Raw genomic sequence first — 21470 nt, 5'->3', positions numbered from 1 at the left:
TTCCATTATCCATGTGTGAGGCATTGAGTCATAGGCTTTGTTCTTGTCAATCCAAGCAGTGCATAAGTTTTCATGTCTGGTCTTACAGTCTCGGGTTACTGCTTTTCTACCAGTAGCCAGTGTTAGTCCCCTGGTGTCACTATCAATTCCCCTCTGTGCACTGCTAATGTATTGAGCCATGTGCCTGCTCATGTTGGCTGCTATGATGCCTTACAGGAGCTTCCATGTCGTGTAGAGGCAGGTTATTGGGCGGTAGTTGTATGGGACTGCTCCTTTCTGGGGGTCCTTCGGGATCAGGACTGTTTGATCTTCTGTCAACCCTTCAAGATTCATTTTTGCCACCAGCCACTCAAAGTTAGCTTCTTCAACTAGTAGGCACGGATCATGTCTGGGCCTGGTGCTGTCCAGTTATTTATCCCCGAGACCCTCTCTTGCATGTCTGTCATTGATGGTTACTGGATCTTGTTCAGGAAGGTTGCTGTGATCTTTGGTGTCATGTCCACCAGCCACTGGGCATGTGATGATGATGTACACATTGGATGGCTCAGTAGAGAACCTCCTGTTTATTGTCCTGGTACTTCTCTGGTGTATTTCTTTAGCCGGGATCTTAGCCACCAACCTTGGTTTCCATGGGGGATACGGCACCTTATGTCTTGTGTTGATCTTATAGCTAAGTATCTCAAGGATCACAGTTTCTGTGGTGTAAATCAGCTGATTGGTCTCAGTGATGGTCATAGGTATTGTTTGTAGTGCTGCATTCACATCTTATAGCAGACTTTCAGAAGGTGCTTCACTTATTCTTGGTAACAGGCTACGGGGGTTCCAGGTATCTATCTTAGCCTTAGATTTTCAATCTTAGGTCAGCTGCTCCTGCATTAAGCTCTGTTGTTTTTATTGGAGCTTGGAACCCAAATTCTGATTGTGGGGAGGATGATCATATTTATCAAGGCCTTTTTTTGCCTAACCCCAACTCAGCACAAATGTGCTTTTATCAGATCCCAGTTTTTTATACGGTTATTTATCCTTCACCTCTACTTTTCCTAACCTTACATAACTGAGGTGTGTCTAATCCTAACCATACCTTTTGTTTCTTTCCAGCTCCAATTATTGTAATAATTTCCACTAGGATTTTACTATACTGACATCTAGTTTTCTTTCTTATATTTTACAGTTTTAATCCTGATCCCCACAACTATAGGAATATTGGAAGTTTACCTGAGCCTGTGCCAACAAACCTAATATGTTTCTTTAATCCCATATATCAATCCTTCCTAACCCTAACCTTCTCTTGTCCATGAATGTCTTTATTCTTGTTTCAGTAGCCACTTCACATCAGGTTGCCTTGGTTCCGCAACACCTGACCTTGTTGACCTGAGCAAGAGAGGTCTGTTAGCTTATTATTGTTGGCGTTGTACTTATTGTACATCTCTAATCTGTTTTTATTTGAAGCTTTTTAAACTTCCACTGGAGAAGGAGGGTCAGGTAGGTGGACCCATCTTGGCCCAAGAAGAAATCAAGACAATATTTGGCAGCATTCCAGACATATATGAGGTCCACACCAGAATCAAGGTACAGTGTCTTAGTTATAATTTAACATCTGCTTATGTCATTAACCACAATTATAAATTTAAACATTGGGATGCTGTTAATTAACCTTTTTAGTAAATGTGTAATTTGTTTTTTTTTTTTACTTTTATTTTAGAATGACCTGGAGGATCTCCTGACAGACTGGCTAGAGGAAAGAAGTGTGGGGGATGTAATTCTCAAATATGTGAGTTCAAAAATTTTGTTGCTATTGTTCAGTATGTAATCTACATATTGTGAAGCTTTGCACTTGTAAAATTGTATGCGATGCTAAACCGCAACACTGACATCAGCTACAGAAGTTAGCCATTTATGGGTCATTAACAGATTCTTGTGTCCATTGATCATCTTGAGTTTACTGTAAAATTAGTAAATGCTTCATCACCAAAAAATCTAAACGGTGAGATAGCTTAAATTCCAGTTTTGTGTATTATGGAATCCATTACACAACTAGTAACTTATTTATCTAGATAATTCTCTTTAACACTAAACTGTTCTCATTTTGTCTTTCTAGTCCAAAGAGTTGGTGAAGGCCTACCCACCCTTTGTCAACTTTTTTGAAATGAGCAAGGAAACTATTGTTCGGTGTGAGAGACAAAAACCTCGTTTTCATGCTTTTCTAAAGGTGTGATATTTGCATTACTGTTTTATGTTTGTGTGTCGGGACTTGAATTATGTATATATCTAATTTCTGAAAGAAATCTTACTTCTACTATACATAAATCATGACCCTTACTACACACTAAAGTACTTTTTAGCAAACCTGTCCAGTACATAACCAGTCCAGACATTTATTGGCGTTAAGTCATATCATTGCGTCAGCATATGTGAACTTGCTCAAAAACCTCCTGACACACTTCTTCTACATTACAAGCATGAAGATTTTCCTTGTCATATGGCACTTGTCAAGTAAAGTTGAAATTGTGTACTTTTTCTTGAACTTGTGAAGTTTTTGCATGGAATTATGACGATAGAATCTGTCTACATCAGATATGGATAGTGACTTTGATCCGAGGTGCACTTTCAACTCTCCATCTGCTCTGTCTACACAGGGTTTTTAAAAAATAAAATTTTGAATATCAAGTATATGCTTAACATTTCCAATTTGCTTTAAATTTTAGATTTTCTTCATAGATGTTATAGAGTATAATAGGGTTTTGAGACCAAATGTTTCTTTATGGGTCATAACAGAAGTACATAAATCGTAGTCCTGGCAAAGCCTTTTTACTCGGCGCAGTTTTACCCAAAAGTGGTGACATTCTGACAATGTAATGTTTAGAAAATACTGTCTCTTGATGCTTCCTTCCTGATTTACATTCAAACACAAGCTGGAATTCATAATATAATACAAACCATGTCTTGGGGCTCCACATTTGTGTATTTTGTCACAAATGTTGTTTTTTTAACAGATTAACCAAGCTAAGCCAGAGTGTGGCAGACAGACACTAGTGGAACTGCTAATCAGACCAGTGCAGAGATTGCCTAGTGTGGCCCTTCTTCTCAACGGTAATAGACACATTCTGACATCTTTTTTTTCCAAAATGTTCATGCAAAAAAGGGAACTTCACTAATTGCATACCTAATTTCCCCCATTTGTTTGACCTTTTAATCATTCCTCTTTCCTTTTCCTGGAGGCCTATCTGTAATCTTTTCTCTCTTCTTTTCATCTTTCTTCCTGTTTACATTCTACAATTTTCAACTTTTGCAGATATAAAGAAACATACATCAGATTGACACCCAGACAAGATAACTTTGGAGAAAGCAATAGAATCTCTGAAAGAAGTCATGCTGTGAGTTGTTTGTGTGTTTGTTTGTCAGAACTATTATACATGTATATTTCGGAATGTCACACAAGATGAACAATCTCTTTGTTTTCTTCCTTTTCTCTTTCCCCCACTAGTCATATTAATGAAGACAAGAGAAAGACTGAAGGCCAGAAGCAGATCTTTGATGTTGTGTATGAAGTTGATGGTTGTCCTGTAAGTTTCAGCATTGCTGTAGATATACTTTTATTCTATTAGTATCTTAGCAGAGACTTTATTAATAATGCTTATTTTGTTATATTGTTTATTTTCTCTGCAGGCTAACTTGCTATCGTCCCATCGCAGTCTTGTTTATCGAGTAGAAACAATTGCACTAGGGGATCAGCCATGTGATCGCGGAGAACAAGTCACACTCTTCCTCTTTAATGACTGCCTGGAGGTAAGAACACATCTAAAAACTAACAAAGTTTTTGCCATTAGAACACAGTGGCCCTTCTTTAATTGCAATTTACTCTTAATGTGCAAGCGTACTCTGGACATGATATTCAACCACTTGTTGCCAAATTGCCCCTAAACTAAAAAGGTTAGTTCATTAAAAAAGAGCTTTTTGTACAAATGTTTTTATTTCATTCTGCAAAAAATAAAATAAAATCATGACTTTTTCTGTATCACCCACAAATACCCACTAATGAAATACAGTTTTCATGCTAGCAAGTTGAAGAAACATGTTCTTGATTTGAAACTAACCGCTATTACAAAACTGTATTCATACAGATTAGGGATAATTTAGATTTTGGTGGTAAAAGAAACATCAGATAATGATCAACAGTTAATGTATTTAAAAGGAAAAATACAGTCATTAAGTGTTTGTTTATTATGTCAAACAAGTTTAAGGGGAGTGTCTGTTTCACATCTCCTCTATAGTCGTCCCAGTGTATGAATCTTTATATTCCCAATATATGATATGATTGACCATCTTTAAATGGCTAGCTAAATGTTTTGAGTTTCTGTGGCAATTGCCTTTTTTTCATCTCTTATTTGGCTGTTTCATTTTATGTATGTTTTGTTTGTCTATGGATCTTGACAGATTGCAAGAAAGCGACACAAGGTGATCAACACCTTCAAGAGTCCGCTTGGACAGACACGACCACCACCACCGCTGAAACATATTGCCTTGATGCCACTGTCTCAAATTAGAAGAGTGTTAGACCTGCAGGACACAGAGGGTAACGCAGCAAGTACTAATACTTGAATAGTGCTTTATACTTACCTCTCAGACAGGGTATGTGACAGCACATGGAGTCACTTTTAACTCTGTACTATATATTTGACCACAATGGTTTGATATCTAAAGGTCGGTTAAAACGGCATGGATGATGGATATATATATTTGCCAACAATAAAAGTAATATTTTGCTATGCAGTTCAGAATCAAAACGAAGGTAAAATTGTTCAACAAATGCCAATCTTATTAAAACCCCCTCTCACTTGGCTCTTGATATAAGAATAGTGGTATTTCATACAAAATCAAATAATCTCTGACATGTCTTGACCTTGACCTGTCTTGTTTTAACTGTTTAAAACAATATGGCAAAAATGTCGTTATTTAGGTCTTAAGGTCATTTTTAGTATATCATTTTCAACAAAAATTGCAGTGGCCTAAGGTACCCTTTTCTATTTGTAAACCCATTGAAGACTGGTTATTACTGACCTATTTAGGAGTGAAAACCTGAACTGGGGGACAGTGTATGCCATCAGGGCCTGGCAGCAATGTTCCCTCTATCTTTTTCTTGTGTCTGAGCAAGCGCACAATCCCCGTGAGGGATACCTTGGACCACTGTGAGCAACATCAGACGTGTACACTGTGGTCACGTCAGCATTGCATATATCCATACGTTTGGTCAAACAATTATCTTTTTTGTAACTGCCTGCTCTGGCTGATCCTAAACTCTTTGACCCTCCCTCTGCCTCATATTCAATAAAGGCAATTACGTGCAATTTCATTATAAGTGGAGGGTCCAAAAATATTGAGTAGATAAGGGAACTTTTGAAGACTGGAATATTTCGTTACCTACAAAACAAAACAATAGCTCCGATTACTGAAGCGAGTAACTGTCTGACTGACTACTCGTGTTTGGGAGTGAGAAATACCAGCGCAGAGTACGTAGAGTGGCGGCATTTTTCAGTTTTGTTCACTTCATTGAATTCTCCCCAAGTGGCTGATATCACTTTAACTTCTATTTTCTCCTCTCTTTCTTCCTTTTTTCAGATTGTGTTAATGCCTTCGCATTGGTTGTTCGCCCTCCAACAGAACAGGAGAATTTGTTGTTTAGTTTCCAACTGGTCGGAGAGGAAACTATTAAAAGCATTTGGCTGCGGACACTGTGCCGTCATGTTGCCAACACCATCTGTCGGGCTGATGCGGTAAGAAATACAAATACAGTAAGGGAAAAAAATTATTTGAACCCCAGCTGATTTTGTAAGTTTGCCCACTAACAAAGAAATGATCAGTGTATAATTTCTGTGGTAGGTTTATTTAAACAGTGGGAGACAACAATGACAAAAAAAATCCAGAAAAAATGCATATAAACAAAAAGTTATAAATGAATTTGAATTTCCATGAAGGAAATAAGTATTTGATCCCTTTGAAAAATGTGCTTTAGTACTTGTTGGCAAAACTTTTGTTGGCAATGACAGAGGTCAGCCATTTCTTTTAGTTGGCCACAAGGTTTTGCACACATCTCAGGGGGGATTTTGGCCCACTCCTCTTTGCTGATCCTCTCCAAGTCATTAATGTTTCGTGGCTGATGTTTGGCAACTTGAATCTTTAGCTTCCCTCCACAGATTTTCTTTGGGATTCAGGTCTGGAGACTGACTAGGCCACTCCATGACCTTAATATGCTTCTTCTTGAGCCAATCCTTTGTTGCCTTGGCCATATGTTTTGGATCATTGTCATGCTGGAACACCCAACCACGACCCATTTTCAATGCCCTGACTGAGGGAAGGAGGTTCTCACCCAACATTGATGGTACATGGCCTCATCCATCCTCCCTTTGATGCGGTGCTCAATTGTCCTGTTCCCTTGCCAGAAAACACCCCCAAAGCATCCATATGATGGCGAGGACGGTGTTTTGGAGTCATAGGCAAGGCATTCCTCCTCCTCCAAACACGGCAAGTTTAGTTGATGCCAAAGAGCTCAATTTTGGTCTCATCTGACCACAACTCTTTCACCCAGTCTTCCTCTGAATCAGTCAGATGTTCAGTGGCAAACCTCAAATAGGCCTGTAATTGGCTTTCTTGAGCCGGGAACCTTGTGGGCACAGCTGATTTCAGTCCTTCACGGCGTAGTGTGTTACCAACTGTTTTTTTAGTGACTATGGTCCCAGCTGCCTTGAGATCATTGACAAATTCCTCCCGAGTAGTTCTGGGATTATTCCTGACCGTTCTCATTATCATTGAACCTCCACGATGTAAGATCTTGCATGGAGCTCCAGACCGAGGGAGACTGGCAGTTAATTTATGTTTCTTCCATTTGCAAATAATTGCACCAACTGTTGTCACCTTCTCACCCAGCTGCTTGGCGATGGTCTTGTAGCCCATTCGAGCCTTGTGTAGGTCCACAATCTTGTCCCTGACATCCTTGGAAAGCTTTTTGATTTTGGCCATGGTAAAGAGTTTGGAATCTGGATTGATTGATTGCTTCTGTGGAAAGGTATTTTTTATACAGGTAACGAGCTAAGAGGGCTGCCAATGTCAGTTGCGTATGCCCGTGCCATCAAGGAAGAAAACGTAAAGTTGACTTCATCTTTTTATTATGGCAGCATCTGGACATTGTGTGTTTGTTAATTACTTATGATTTTAATTCATATAACATTCCTTTTTTGTGCTGAGCACAATAAGATCCTGCCTTATATATCTGCATTGCAGTATAAAACACAAGGTGGAGTCTTGGTGTGACATTGATTGAATGAAAGGTTGCCCACTCTCCTTTTCATATTATTGATAAAGTTTTAATCTTTAAGTAATGATGCAATTAATCTCCAAGTCCTGCTCAGCCATGGTTGCCCATGGGTGTTGCATGATCACTGATTGAATGTTGTTGTCAAAGCAGTCTACTGCATTACAACACTGAGAGCAAGTGCATTAGAGTGTTTGCATGAGCATGTGTTCAAGTATGTGCAAATGTATTGCCTGTGTGATGTGCCTGTCTGTGTGTGGGTATCATAACCGAAGGAAAAAGTGAGTGATATGAGAGTAGTAGTAGGAATGAAAGAGTAGAAGAAATTGAAATAAAAAGTCTAATATCTATCAGACTACCTGTGGAGCCAGGGAGTAGATCTCCAGTTACAGTAAAGCATTTATGCAGAGCTAATCTGCAATGAAAAAAACTGATGTTCACCCACTTTACATACAACGCGTTGTAGGCACAGGCCATTCAGTTGTTTTTCCTCACATACGATGGGCATGTACCACCAAAGCTCATATTCCGGTGTTATTAATCTCGGTTTTTGAGGCATGGTATAATGTGTTTAATAGCTCAGATAACATGAAAGTGCAGACTTATGCTGGTTCTGTTGTTATTAGGAGGACATGATTCAGTGTACAGACCCAGACTCACTTCAGGTCAGCACAAAGGATATGGACAGCACCTTAAGCAAAGCTTCAAGGGCCATTAAGAAGACTTCAAAGAAGGTAAATAACAGAAGAATGAGTTTTATACAATAAACCTTCACAATGGATTGTTTTTTTTCTGGGATGAGGCATTATTTCATGCAACTTAAGAAATTGTGCTTAGTTTATTTTAGGGCCTGCCAGTAAATGTTGTTTTGTGACACCCCAAATTTAAAGTTTAGATATACACATCATTAATATTCATCAATATATTTTACTGCTCTGCTGCAGCTGTTTCATTGAGGTTTGGTAATACTCTATGTTAAGGAAGTACCCTTTAATTTAAATACAGGTGCTGGTTATATAATTAGAAGATCATCAAAAACTTTATTTAACTAATTACAGTCAAACGAAACTTGTACATTAATTTGTGACATACAGACTGATATATTTCAAATGTTTATTTCTTTAATTGTGATGATTATAACTGAAAAATAATAATAACTCCAAATTCAATATCTCGGAAAATTTGAATATTATTACCAATACAATAAAGAAATCTTGACCTACTAATAACTATGAAAATTAAAGGTGTGAGCATGTACAACACTCAATACTTTGTTGTGGCTCCTGTTGCCTGATTTATTGCAGCAATGCGGTGTGGCATGGATGGAGTGGATTAGTCTGTGGCACTGCTCAGGTGTTATGAGAGCCCAAGTTGTTCTAATAGTGGCCTTTAGCTTTTTTGCATTGTGGGGTCTGGCATATCGCATCTTCCTCTTCATAATATCCCATATTTTCTATGATCACGGTTAAAGAAATAAACATTTGAAATACATCAGTCATTGTTGACAGGTTAATGTAATATACAAGTTACACTTTTCTAATTATATGTGTATCACCTATACACTATAATGGGGTCACAAAGTTCTTAATACAAATATAGAGGGGTTAGTGGTTTTAATGTTACTTAGGTAACAGCATTATAATTTGATTCTTACAAATTCTAATTACAGTCAGTTTTATTCACACAAGTGTAATTCTATGAAGTAAATTGAATTGCATGCACGTTATGCATCTATTAGGAACATGTTAATAACTTAAAGTCTTTGGATGTGCATTTGCTAGGTGACAAGGGCATTTTCTTTCACAAAGACCCCAAAGCGTGTGATACAGAGGGCGTTTCTGGCCAACAGCACGCCAGATGACAAAGCCCAGAGTCGTGAAAATCACATCAGTATCAGCTCCACACTTGCTGTAAGTCTATTTTCATTATCTGTCACTGACGTCTTTTTTTCCTACCATGTTGTAGCACAGTTTGCTTAGTATTTTTACACAAGAAAACTGCAACAATTTCTGATGAAATGGGATCAAATAAAGCCTAACTACTATTCCAGGTCCAACTTCATATACATACACAGCCAAAACAGATCGAGTATACCTGTAGGTGTTCTTTCTCTATCTGTTTTAAAGAGGATGCATTGGGAGCAGGCTTGCCACAGTAAATATGGCTTGTACATACATTAATATATGACATTGATAGTCATATATACATATACCGTATTTTGTGTGCTATAAAGGACACCCAAATTTAAGCTGCAACCATAAGATTTTATTAAAAAAAAATATATATATTATATATATATATTCCATAAATAGACAGCATTGTAATGTGACATAATTAGTCTGAAAGTTGATACACAAGGTTTTTGTAACTTTTAATTAAAAAGCGGTAAATGTTTCTTTCCGAACGGTGCCTGTAAAGAGGTTGGTTAAAAAAATTTAAAGTATATCAGCTTACAACAAAAGTAATTGATCACTGTCTACCACTGCCTTCTGCACATTAAAACCACTAAAGTCATCCTCTTCGGTGTCAGAATTAAATGACCTGACAATTACTTCGTCACACACTTTCTCTGTTGCTGTATCATTGCCCCGATGGAGATGCATTTTCAAATCGACTTGGCTTTCAATCAGACCTGTAAACATCTCAGTGGCATGAAGCTCGTAAACTGGTGAGGTCCACTTATTAGCCATACCGCTTAAGTTGCAGGGTTAGAAGCCTGTGACAAACATAGCAGCTTATATTCTAGAAATTACGGTGTGTGTGTGTGTGTGTGTGTGTGTGTGTGTGTGTGTGTGTGTGTGTGTGTATATATATATAATATATATATAGAGTTGTTATATTTTTATTTATTTGTATTGACAAATTTATTTATGAATGTCATTGTGTCTTTTGTATGTACTGTAGATGTCTCGCTCTGCCTCAACATTCAGTGTAAGTGATTCTGGCAAAAGCAGTGCTGCAGTGGTGCAGCGCTCTAATTCTCTGGACCACCCTCCTGTCAGAGCCAGAGTCTGTATGCGTACTCCTTACACTCCAGCTCAACAGCTTGTTCTTAGTCCAGTTCCCTATTCTGCCACTGAGTCCACCCAAAAACTTGGCCCCAACTACCTACCGTACCCGAACCCTATTACTGGAGAAACCAAATCTGTCCAAAATACTTATTTACTGACCCAACCTGCTCTACCTACTGTGGTCTTCAGTACATCCCAACAGTCCACCTCAGAGTCCATTGCAGCAATTGAAACATACACTCCACTCCACTCCACCTATAAACATGCACTTCCAAAATCTAGCCAGCACATGTCTAGACATCTAACCTCAGCAGGGTTCCAGCCAAAGTCTGTGGCTCCTGTACCTTCGAATACCAGGGAGAGGACCTCTTCTGAAACGTGCAGAGATCCCAAAGTGTCAATGGACGCACACAAAGTCATCTTGACCAGCCCACGCAGGGAGACTCTGCTATAATTCATCACTAAGCTTTGTCTTGGGACTCATGTGAGCAAACATTATTGTCTAGTCTAAGTGGGGTTGCACCTAATTAAAGTCAACACTGGTGTGTTTATGATCCCAAATCAACTCCTTAGAATGTGTGCGTGCAAGCAAATATATTAAACTTTTTTTTTGCAAGTTTTTGCAACTAAATATTCATTTTAACTCTGAGATTAAGTAGTTATTGAAGGGGTTGATTTAAAATATTTGAATTACTGTAAATGTAAAATTGGAGAAGCGACGATTTGAAGGGTTGATTTGGAAAACCTGTTATGAATCACATGGGATGCTAATTGGTGTTTGGCACTGGGTGAACATAAAGACATGCTCTAATGTAAGAATTTTTTTCTGTCTGCTGTTGTATGTTGAATACAAGATAATTCCTGAACAATTACAATCAAATCAACTCTTTATAACCATCCAATATAAAACGTTTACTCTGTCATGAGTAACCTGATTAACAGAAATGTCAGTTAGGAGTAGGCTTGGCTACTCTACAGGTGAGGGTTGTGCTTACAGGCCAACACCTTGCAGGATGTTTGATGTTTTGTTTTGGATTCTTTTTGTGCAGTGACTGCCCCCTCTGCTTTAAGTCTTTTTTGCTTTGCACTACCACTGCACTACTGCCTGGTCTTGAGGTAGAGGACATAATGAAATGAAACTTGGCCCATAGCGAAATGGGCACTGGGGCAAGTAGACGGAAGTGAAGCAATGTCCACAAAAGCAGATGTCTGGGTAAATGTGTTAGTAATTGTCTATTGTAAATTAAATATATCCACTGCAACGCTATGTCTTGTGATTGTGTTAGTAACAATAGACTGTTAGAATTTGTACACTGCGTTTTCAGTTAACTGTGGATGCAAGGTTAGATGGAAAAATTTTGTAGCTTTACTGAAGCTGGACTGACAATTGCTGTCACTGTGTGTTTACATACATCAAACTGTTTAGCCTATTATGTTATGGGCCAAATTACAAATTACTGACATTTTGTTTATATATTTGTCATCATATATTCATTATGGGAATTTTATTACTTTTCTGTGGCTGTTTGATGTATGTAGACACACCGAGAGACAGCAACCTCAAACTCTGTTTAGTAAACACAATGAGTATGGACCACATGAATAAGAATGTTGGTTTCTGTTAAGTTTCGGGAATTAAAAAATATATTTTCCTGAGAAACACTGACATTTATATAATTACAGAATTGCAAAACTACTATTGCAATGGGTTGAAAATAACCTATATGAAAATGGCTCTAACCCCAGCTCAAATTTTTTATTGTGGCTAAACATTCACTTTTGGTGACTTCTCCTTCACGTGGATAGGTAAGGTATCGATAGGTTATTAGGTTATACAGAATCGACCTGTATAACCTAATACATATGCACAATTTTGCTAATACAAATTTCCCATAAAGGGGCAGATGAGAGAGTTGTCTTTTGTGGGATTTATTATAATAAATATATAATAAAAGGAAAATAAAAATCTTGGGGAAAGCAAATCAAAAACATGGATGTTGATCGTGCACATCAACAAACCAAAAACCAGCTGGGGAGATCAGTGCACACACCACAAAGGTGTGATGCAAAGAGCCCACGATCCTCAAGTTGCTTCTGCCTTTTAACCCCTTTCTCTGGCTCTGGTGGAATGTCTCTCTGCAGCAATGGAATTGTTTGCGCCACCTTATCTCGCTGTGAGTGAGAATGTTTGCTTTCTCACTTCTGCATCGTCATGTCTTGTTATCCAAAGGAAGGAACACCAAGCTTCCAAGACAGATGCATTCGCTTTACCAGCCTTGGGTCTGGTGGGGAGTCAGATAGGATGGAGCCAGAGTCCGGGTGTAAAAGACAAACATATAGCACAAATTATTAGTCAGTCAAATAGAACATCAGATGTTTAAACTTAATGTACGTCAGGGCACGAGAGATTAGTTGTTTGTGTAAGAAAGTTCAGTTCAGTATTACACCTAACCAGCACATGACGACTGGGTTGGATAAGAAAAGGCACAAAGGCACAATTTTTCCATTACACTCTTCCACTAGGTAATACCAAGCTATGCTAAATATTTGGGTCCTTTATTATCTTTCTCATATTTTTCTCTATTTCATTTGACAGGCACACCATTCCCCGTCCATGGTCAACCTACCTTCCATGTTTGAGAGGAAGTACCACACATTCAGTCGCTCAACCACCCATCTTATCTGAGACACATTTCACCTTTCTAGCTGTGAGTGATGGAATGTAACTGGAAAGTCATGTGAAAATTATAAGCAGCTGGTCCAACATAGCAAACTTGCATTTGTTTATACTGGAGCTCTTTACACACACTCCAAACACACGTAAGCAGACATTGATCTTTGTTTATAAGAAGTATTATCCACCCTCTAATAGGGCAGGCTGGTTGTTGTTGTCTTCCTAAACACACCAAACCTCTAGGGAGCTTACTATCGTACTGAATGTATGTGTAAGGTGTGCAATTACCAGTGGTTGAGGTAAGGGTTGACTTACCCGTTAAAAAATTGAAGGATCGTTTCTCAATTAATTCTAGAGAAACTTTTTTTATATGAATAGGTTATTTGTTCAGATTGATCTTTTCTAACCAAAACCACAATATTACCTACAGACAAGGTAAACAAAACATATCATCTCCAAGATGGACTTCATGATCTTCCCATAGAAACATCAACTACCCCACTAAAAGTAGCATCTATGCTACTTTTAGTGGGGTAGTTGATGTTTCTATGCAGTAAAGATGTCTACTTCAACACACTGTCAAGCTCATAGTAGGTTTTATACACTAGTAGTTACACTTTCTGCATTCGCTGTGATGCCATTTTAATTGATATCAACTGACATTTAAGTTTTTATTGCAGTAGGATGTGCTTAATTTCACCTGATATGTCTTACTGTCTCTAACCCACCTTTCTAGTGTAAAATAATGAATTTGTAAAGCTTCTAATTAAACATTTTAAGAGATTTATTTTAAAAGATTAAAAGTACATAAAGTCCTCTTATCTTTCTATCCACTTTAAAGCAATTTACAATTGCTTTGTCTGGGTGTGAGGCACACATCAAAATGCAGCAGAGTATGTTCATTGTTGATTGTTTTATACCAGCCTTTTTCCCCACTTATGTATCTGTTTGTTCTTTTTCTTGAGTGTTAGTTGTCTGATACAGCTCTGTATTAAATGCACTTAAACATGTACCTTTTTTATTTAAGTTTTTTCTCTGCATACCTTCTTCGTGTGTACAATTAAAAAATAATTTCATTCCATAGTTCCACGTCTAGGGGAAGTTAGCTAAATATACCAAGTTTTGTCTGAAAATAAATTATTATTCATTTATTTTTTATGGAGTAACATTTTCTGTTGTGCATATTTGTGGTTGCCTGCAATTACAAACTAAAAGGGTTAATGTCGCCTCCGGGGTCTAATTTTCCTTTTGGACAATGACCACATACTGTACACTGCATCAGATGGCTTTGAAATGTTTATTAACTTATACGCGGAGCCTCTACTTTTTTGTGATTTGCACAGTACTTTGAAGGGAGCCTAGCCTGTGAATTACTGGCTTTCTGCCAGTGTTACCCACAATAAACATTTTTTTTTTTCCTACCTTGCCTTAACCTAGACATCAACCTGAAAACTAGTCTTGAGAAAAAAATGAGAAGCTTTGTTCTAGAAATGGCTATAAAAATTAAAAAAAGTAGACTTTCGGGCCTCCTAATTACAACAGTAAAATTTAAATTGATTACTTCTAAGAGGACACTTTCACTGTAGCATTAGACTAGGCAACATGAACCTTCTGAGATCCACTGTAGCTGGCCTTTGAAAAGTCTATGAGTTTATTAACAGCTTAACATAAATGTGACAAAATTAAATTTTAGAAAGATTTTTAATTTGAAGCGTTGATCAAATTGTGTAGAATTGGCTTCCATGCGAGTGTGACAAGATAGAAATCTCTGTTAAGTCAGGAGAACATCAAGTCTGAATTCTGTCACGCTTAAAGGCATATGTCTCTGAAAAGTAAGTTGTGTCATGAAAATTGGATATTTTATTAGCCAAAATGTGCAAATATGTTTGATCTGTGTCCAGAGAAATAAGGAAAAAACTGCAGTATTATGTTTTGTTGCTGAAAATGGCCAAATGCCCTAATACGAACCTCCTAACCTTAAGTGATTGGAACGTACTTAATCCTGTGGGGCTGCAGGGTTACTCCACCAGTTCACAGACAAACGTTGGGATGTTGCTTGGCGTTTTTAACAAAAGGTTATATTTTGTGTGTTTAAATAAGAACATTGCTTCTAAGTCATTAGGCCAAAGATAGTAGAATCATATTATATTATCTGTCAACCTGTGACACATCTGAAGCTACTGGCTTCTTCTCTTCCTCTCAACGTTGAAAGTGACTATTACTTGTTAACCAAAAGACAATACAAAAGACGAGTTAAAACGTATGATCTGACAACACAGTAACAACAGACAAGGCCGCTCTAACGAGAACAGCTGCTGAAACTAACTTATCAAATGTAGACGTGCTATAAAAACCACTAAATTTAACGTAACACCAAGACACAGTGGTCATAAGATGATCTGGTTTCCACTGTTCACAAACATTTTCTTTAAATATGTTAGATAAATCTTATGAAATAAGCCTAACAGGTTGCTTGGTGCCCTAAAGGTTAAGCTCATGGCTTTGGCTTTTTTCTTGTTGCGGTGGCAGCGGGTGCGAATTCCATTAAAAGTTTTTTTTTTTTTTTTTTTTTTTTTTTTTTGCTTATGTCACAGAATATTTGAGATTTTTTTTTATAAGCGAAGCTCAGCAAACAAGACTCCAAAGACAGGATGCAGAGGTTCAATATTTAATATTTAATTGACAAAAGATCATACTAACAGCAGAAGACTTATGCAGTCCTTATTTTGTTTTAGCTACTTCTGTATCCACAACAAGAGCAATGATCAAGCTGCGTCAGACTACGTCTTGTAAAACTCAAAAGCCTGTTTAGATCGTGAACAGACAACAAAAGATTGTCAATGCTGCATTGCATAGGACAGCTGACTCGCTTTTCCCTCCCAGGGCAGTTGATAATGATGTTAAACACGTCACACCACTTTATGCAAAGGAATAAATCAAAATTTCTCCCCAAGAAGACATGTTTTTGGACAACCTCCTTTGAAAATTGGTGAAGTATTCCCATAATTGTAAATGTTCAGTGGTTAAAGTCAAAGGTTTAACATTGGTGTAACTTATTAATATCTAGTGTTCATGAATAAAGGCTGGGGCATGATATAACAGGTACAACAAGTGATTTTTTTTTAAAGTTTAGACAATAAAAACAAATGTTAAACTAATCTTCATAATCATACAAAAACATAAAAATGTTACTGAAGAGCCTTCTTGGACCAAGACATACTTGTACATAATGTATATATAGCCCGTATTTTGTTATTTCAAAGCCTACTGTACTACCTACAGTAGGCTTTATACTAGTATCTTTAAATAATTTTTGAATCCTTTTTAAAGTCGACAAAAAACTTCCCAAAACTATCAATAAATCAAAAGCTAAGTTCTTAGGCACCAATATTCTCTAGTAAATGAATAAATAAGACTTGACCTGAACAAATAAGGGTTTTGCTGATATTTGAACATGTTTTGCAGTACAACTACCATGGATATACATTTTATGTCTCTGGATAAACTTTAACGTAACATCAAATATCCGCTTTTATACTGTACCTTGAAAATTTTGGGAAATAAAGGTTTGGGCCCAAATTATTCAAAATGCACCAAAAATGTAGAAACTTGGAACATCTGTGACTTCATAACTATTAAACACTTAGAAGTCCTACCGAGCAGTCTGTAGATGAAGTGCCATGCAGGTTTGAGGCAAAGCAAAACGTGGGGGGGGGGATAGTTACAATGAAAAGGAACTCATTCACTGAGGATACTTGCTTCTTTCATATTTGCCTTTGACTGGTTTAGAAATTAAGCTAAAAAGAAAGAAAGAGGGTCTGCCTGCAGCTTCAGTGTTAGGTGACATAGGCTAAAAACATTGTTTAAATAAAGACTTGCATTATCATCACTCTCATGAAAAGCTTTGTCTTCCTGTGTATTTGTGAGAATTACATGAAAATCATTGACAGGAATCCCTCAACTGTAGGCGAGGATGTGGGGATTGCTCAAGTCTTGTGTAAAGAAATTGAAGTTTTCATCATTGGCAAAACTAAAGACTGGCGTCAAGGAGGATAAAGTGAAGTTTTCAGCATTTGTAGTGTCATCTTCCATGAAGAGAAACCCCTGCATGAATTCATGCTGTTCTAGAGAAAAAGAGATCTGTAAGATGGGTTAAACATTTTTTCCCTTTTACACTATTATAGTGATAGGCAGAATTTGACTAACTTTATTCTACTGGCATAGGATCAGCATCAGCATTCATATTTCAGTTATTGTGTTCTGAAAAGGCCTTGGATAATGCTCATCCTGTATTGATGAGTACCTTGCTACTATACTACTTGCTAATATAGTGTGTCACAAAATAAAACAATAACCTGGAGTAAAGGGTTTCTCTGGTAGTGATATACAGAACTACAGTTTACAGTAAAAAAATAAGGCTAACCTTAGTTATTCTGTGAGAATGTATCACTGCAGTGACACACAATGTGTGACTACATGGTGTACTTTTTTTAATTGTTATATATATATCTACAGTATCATCTGGTATCGCTTTTACCACTGTAAATTTGTAGAAGATGTAGAGACAACATCCTTAATTTTTTTTTCTTATTTTAATTTTACTTAATACCTTCTTTTGCGGAATTATTACTGTTGTTTCTCTCTTTTTATTCTGTCTTGTCATACTGCTGCTGCAAATGCAAGAAATTACCCATTTTGGTGAAAGTCATGTCGTGTCATATATCATTTTATTGCTTTGTATTTGTGATGTCATTCTTAGGAAAATACTGTACCTTGGCTGTTTAAATGGAAGGTTCTGCTTTCACCACAGTGCTCACTGTAACTGTCACTTCTGAAGCCACTTGTCTGGCCAACTTGTGAGCCATTTTACTCAAATGTATTAAGGTTGTATAAACCTGTTTGCGGGTGAAGAGGGGACATCAGTAATGTTATCTGGAAATGAACAAGATAACCAACATCAAGCGGTATCACATTGCTAAGGTCTATTGCCATGACAACCCAGCCATGACCCGTGGACTCTATAGAGGGTTCTGCTAGAGACTTCTTGCTGTTTTGTCAAACTAACCAGTGTCTGAATACAGCCTGTTAGCCTGTAGGTATACATCCAATACCTGCATTTTAAAACCAAAGTTGTATTTCCTGTGGTAGCATCTTTTAGGTTTCTCCCAAAATTAAGAGGGGTATTGTCTGCCAGGTCCCTCTAATGAGGCCTAGATGCATTAACTTGGATGAGATCACACACTCCTATTTTTCTCTGCCTCAGTAATTCTTTCTCACAGTACTTAATTTCACTGCTCTCCTCCATTGCCAGGATTCTTGTTCTTTTAGTGTCATTATTACTTAAAATTGTTCCTCTGGCTGAAGCGACAGCTACTGGGTAAGGATGAAAAAACAATGAAAGAAAATCCAGTATTGTTGTATTACAGTCGTGGTTTGTAGCTAAAAACCTGGCTCTACTAGAAAGAAAGAAAGGAAAGGCCTGTCCCACAATAGAGTTAGCTACAACTGTGATCATCAAGTGGGATGGTGATTCATTCCAGCTGTCTGCAAGGTGAGCAGAGTGTTAGCCAGTTGTGATTGTGTAGGGATGTAGGAGTTCAGTTCATGCAGCACACCAGACCATAATCCACCATGTGGTGAGGATTTATTGTTCTTTCTCCCTCTGTTGTTTTTCCCCAAGTTCCACTATATGTGAGTATAGCAGCTTTGAAACTGTCTTTAATGTCCAGGAAAAATCAGAATCACATTTGATGAAGTTTTTATGTTTTTTGTGGCATCAGCTTCAGCAGTTGCAACAGCGGTGCCAGTTTCTGCCCGGAAAACGCTGTTACATTGTGCCTCTTGGGTGCTTCTGCCCAGCAGGCACACAACCGACCTTCAACGTTAAAATAAGGTTGAAATAATTTCAGTTGTCGATGTGATGTTGACGTAATGTTGAAACAACATTAATGCTAATGGTTGTAAAAATGTTAACAAAATACTGACAAATCAACGTTGACATATGGTTGAAATAATGGCAATAGTTTTTCTAATGTTGATATACGTTGAAACAACATTAATACTAACGGTTGTAAAAAGGCTTGGTGGTGAAGTGCAGTTATTTTATAACAGCCACTGCTGCAGACGTCTCCCCCAAGTTCAATGATGCTCAGCACTACTCTGTGCATTGAGGACCAATGGGGAGCCCGGACACTACCACCGTTCAGTGCCCAAGCACCTGCTGATTACCCCCAGGTCTTGTGAGTGGCGTGGCACCCACTGTGCCTATATTTACAGGAGGCGCACACATGGCTAACCCTAATGGCTACAACCTGCTGATGAATGCAAACCCTGCTTATGCTGTAACTCCACATGCTCCCATGAACTATATATCTGGTCCCAAGCCCCAACCTGGCCCACAGTCATGCCGCTGCCCGCTTCCAACCTTCAATGCACTTATCCTCATTCCCCTAATGTACCTATGCAGGCTCCTACAGTAGTGTGACATTTGCGTGGTGAAGCTAGGAAACTCGTCCTGAACCTTCACCGCTAATAATATCTCATGTTTTGTCTTACTTCTGTTTTATGTATTGACATTTGACCTACATTGTTCAATGGTTGTCTCTGCCTGATAGACTCTGGACTCTAGCTCCCAAACCCAAGGTCGGGGAGTTGTGTCTCTGTCTGTTGAGACTTGGTGCTCCTTCCTCTAGACGTCAGTGATGCAGGTGTGGGACTGTAAACATCTCCACACAGGGATGAGATGGTGCATCACTCTGATTGGGCCACACAGACGTTCCACCGTAGTCAGACAGAGCGGTTAAAAGGCAGAAGAAACTTGAGGATCGTGGGCTCTTTGCATCACGCCTTCGTGGTGTGTGCACTGATCCCCAGCTGGTTTTCGGTTTGTTTATGTGCATGATCAACATCCATGCTTTTGATTTGCTTTCCCCATTATTTTTATTTTCCTTTATTTTTATAATAAATCACACAAAAGACAACTCTCTCCTCTGCCTCTTTATGAGAAATTTCCACCACAGCGCCCCTTCAAAGTTATCTTATTTCTGAACTCTCAAGATGGAGGAGAATTATATAAGTCATCTTAAAACATTTTTAAAACTGGACTATAAGTCAAAACAAAAGCTCATAACTGATGGAAGACCAACGCCGAAGGTTAAAGGTTTGCTTCAAACTATGAGACTGAAGACATCTCGCTCCTTTTAAACGGACTGGTGCACCCTGAAGGTCTAGCTGTACTGCCACAAACCGACTGTACTGTTCTCCCTGCTTACAGTTTTCAACCTGTGATAACGTCTGGACTAACGGGATACTGTATAAAATATATAAAACTAAGACCACAAATGGTTTTAAGTTTTCTAAAAAAATAACTGATGACGCCAACTTTGACTTTACTTGACTTAAAAATTGAAGTCTTGTCGGTTTGCAGTCCTGTGTTAACTAAAAGTACAAGTGCTGTGTCAACTAAATAAGGCAGAAGTTCTGTGGTAACTGAAAGCAAGTCTTGTTTTTTTATTAATGTCCATTGTAAGTGTGTTTGGTCCCGGAGTAAATCCTGTGGTATTTTTTAAAGTCAGAGTTCTGTTTTAAGTGAGTAAAGCGAGTTAAAGCCAGTGTCACTGTTTGGTGCCCTCTGTTCCTCTGTAAAAGCTCTGTTCTATGGGCGTGTCACAAGCAAAGCTGCTTGCTTCGTAATAATTCTAATTGTAATTGTGTTCGCCTATTGTGAACATAAAAATACTCATTCAAGTTCTTTTATTGTAAGTCTGACTCTGGAGAAGACTGCCTAACCAGCCATGAACCTCACCGCACACCACTGGCTTGCTTACAGTATATGCTGTTGCATTAGAGGCAATAGCATATAAGGCAGTGGAGAAGAATCAACAAGGGGGCAAGCCCTTTCCAGACCGAGTTATTAAACTGTCCCATCAGTTGCTATGGGGTCTCAGTAATGAGGAGCTATATGCCAGGATCGCACCAAAGAACCCCGGGTTGTTAAGCTTTCGAGAACTGCAGGCTGAGCTCCGCAATTTAGCAAGGTAGGCTGAATCTTTCAAGCAGTCACATAAACTGAAGAAAAAGAATGAGCATGTACATGTTGCTGTAGTGGGTGGAAGGAATGTAAAGCCGGAGAAGACAAGGTACACCACAGAGAGATCTGATTTAACATAGGCTGTTCAGAGGCTGGCTCTGAGCCAAGAAGAACAGATAACTAAGTTATCACACCTGGAGTCTAGGAATAATCCCACATCTGCTGTCCCACAACCAAGACCTCAGCCAGTCTTAACTAATGCTATGCAATCCCATGCTATCCCATAAACTAGGACACATACATGTAGCTTGAGTCTGCAGAGCGACTGTCACATTTGTTGAAGTAGTAGTGATGTATGCATGTTTCAATAATATGTGTCAAGTCTGGTTTTAGTTGAAGGCTTAGCTTAACTAATGCTACTATTGTCGTGGTAGAGAATGCAGATGTCTA

The 21470-nt window shown here is 38.2% G+C and overlaps 1 protein-coding gene across 1 annotated transcript in view; it reads left to right on the top strand.

Moving 5' to 3' along the window:
* LOC114854482 (protein ECT2-like) overlaps positions 1-14003 on the top strand; it is a 41199-nt gene extending 27196 nt beyond the window's left edge. The window contains 13 exon segments of the mRNA XM_029148919.3: positions 1450-1569; positions 1703-1771; positions 2099-2209; positions 2994-3090; positions 3293-3374; positions 3485-3563; positions 3667-3786; positions 4435-4573; positions 5617-5771; positions 7933-8040; positions 9088-9216; positions 10211-10801; positions 12914-14003. Of these exon segments, the coding sequence (XP_029004752.1) occupies positions 1450-1569; positions 1703-1771; positions 2099-2209; positions 2994-3090; positions 3293-3374; positions 3485-3563; positions 3667-3786; positions 4435-4573; positions 5617-5771; positions 7933-8040; positions 9088-9216; positions 10211-10771 (1770 nt within the window). The 3' untranslated portion in view covers positions 10772-10801; positions 12914-14003.
* Positions 14004-21470: the final 7467 nt, after the last annotated feature.

Source organism: Betta splendens, chromosome 4, assembly GCF_900634795.4.
Source record: "Betta splendens chromosome 4, fBetSpl5.4, whole genome shotgun sequence".
Classification (NCBI taxonomy): Eukaryota; Metazoa; Chordata; class Actinopteri; order Anabantiformes; family Osphronemidae; genus Betta; species Betta splendens.
The sequence above is the reverse complement of the archived record's forward strand: the minus strand, read 5'-3'. Positions and strand labels throughout refer to the sequence as shown.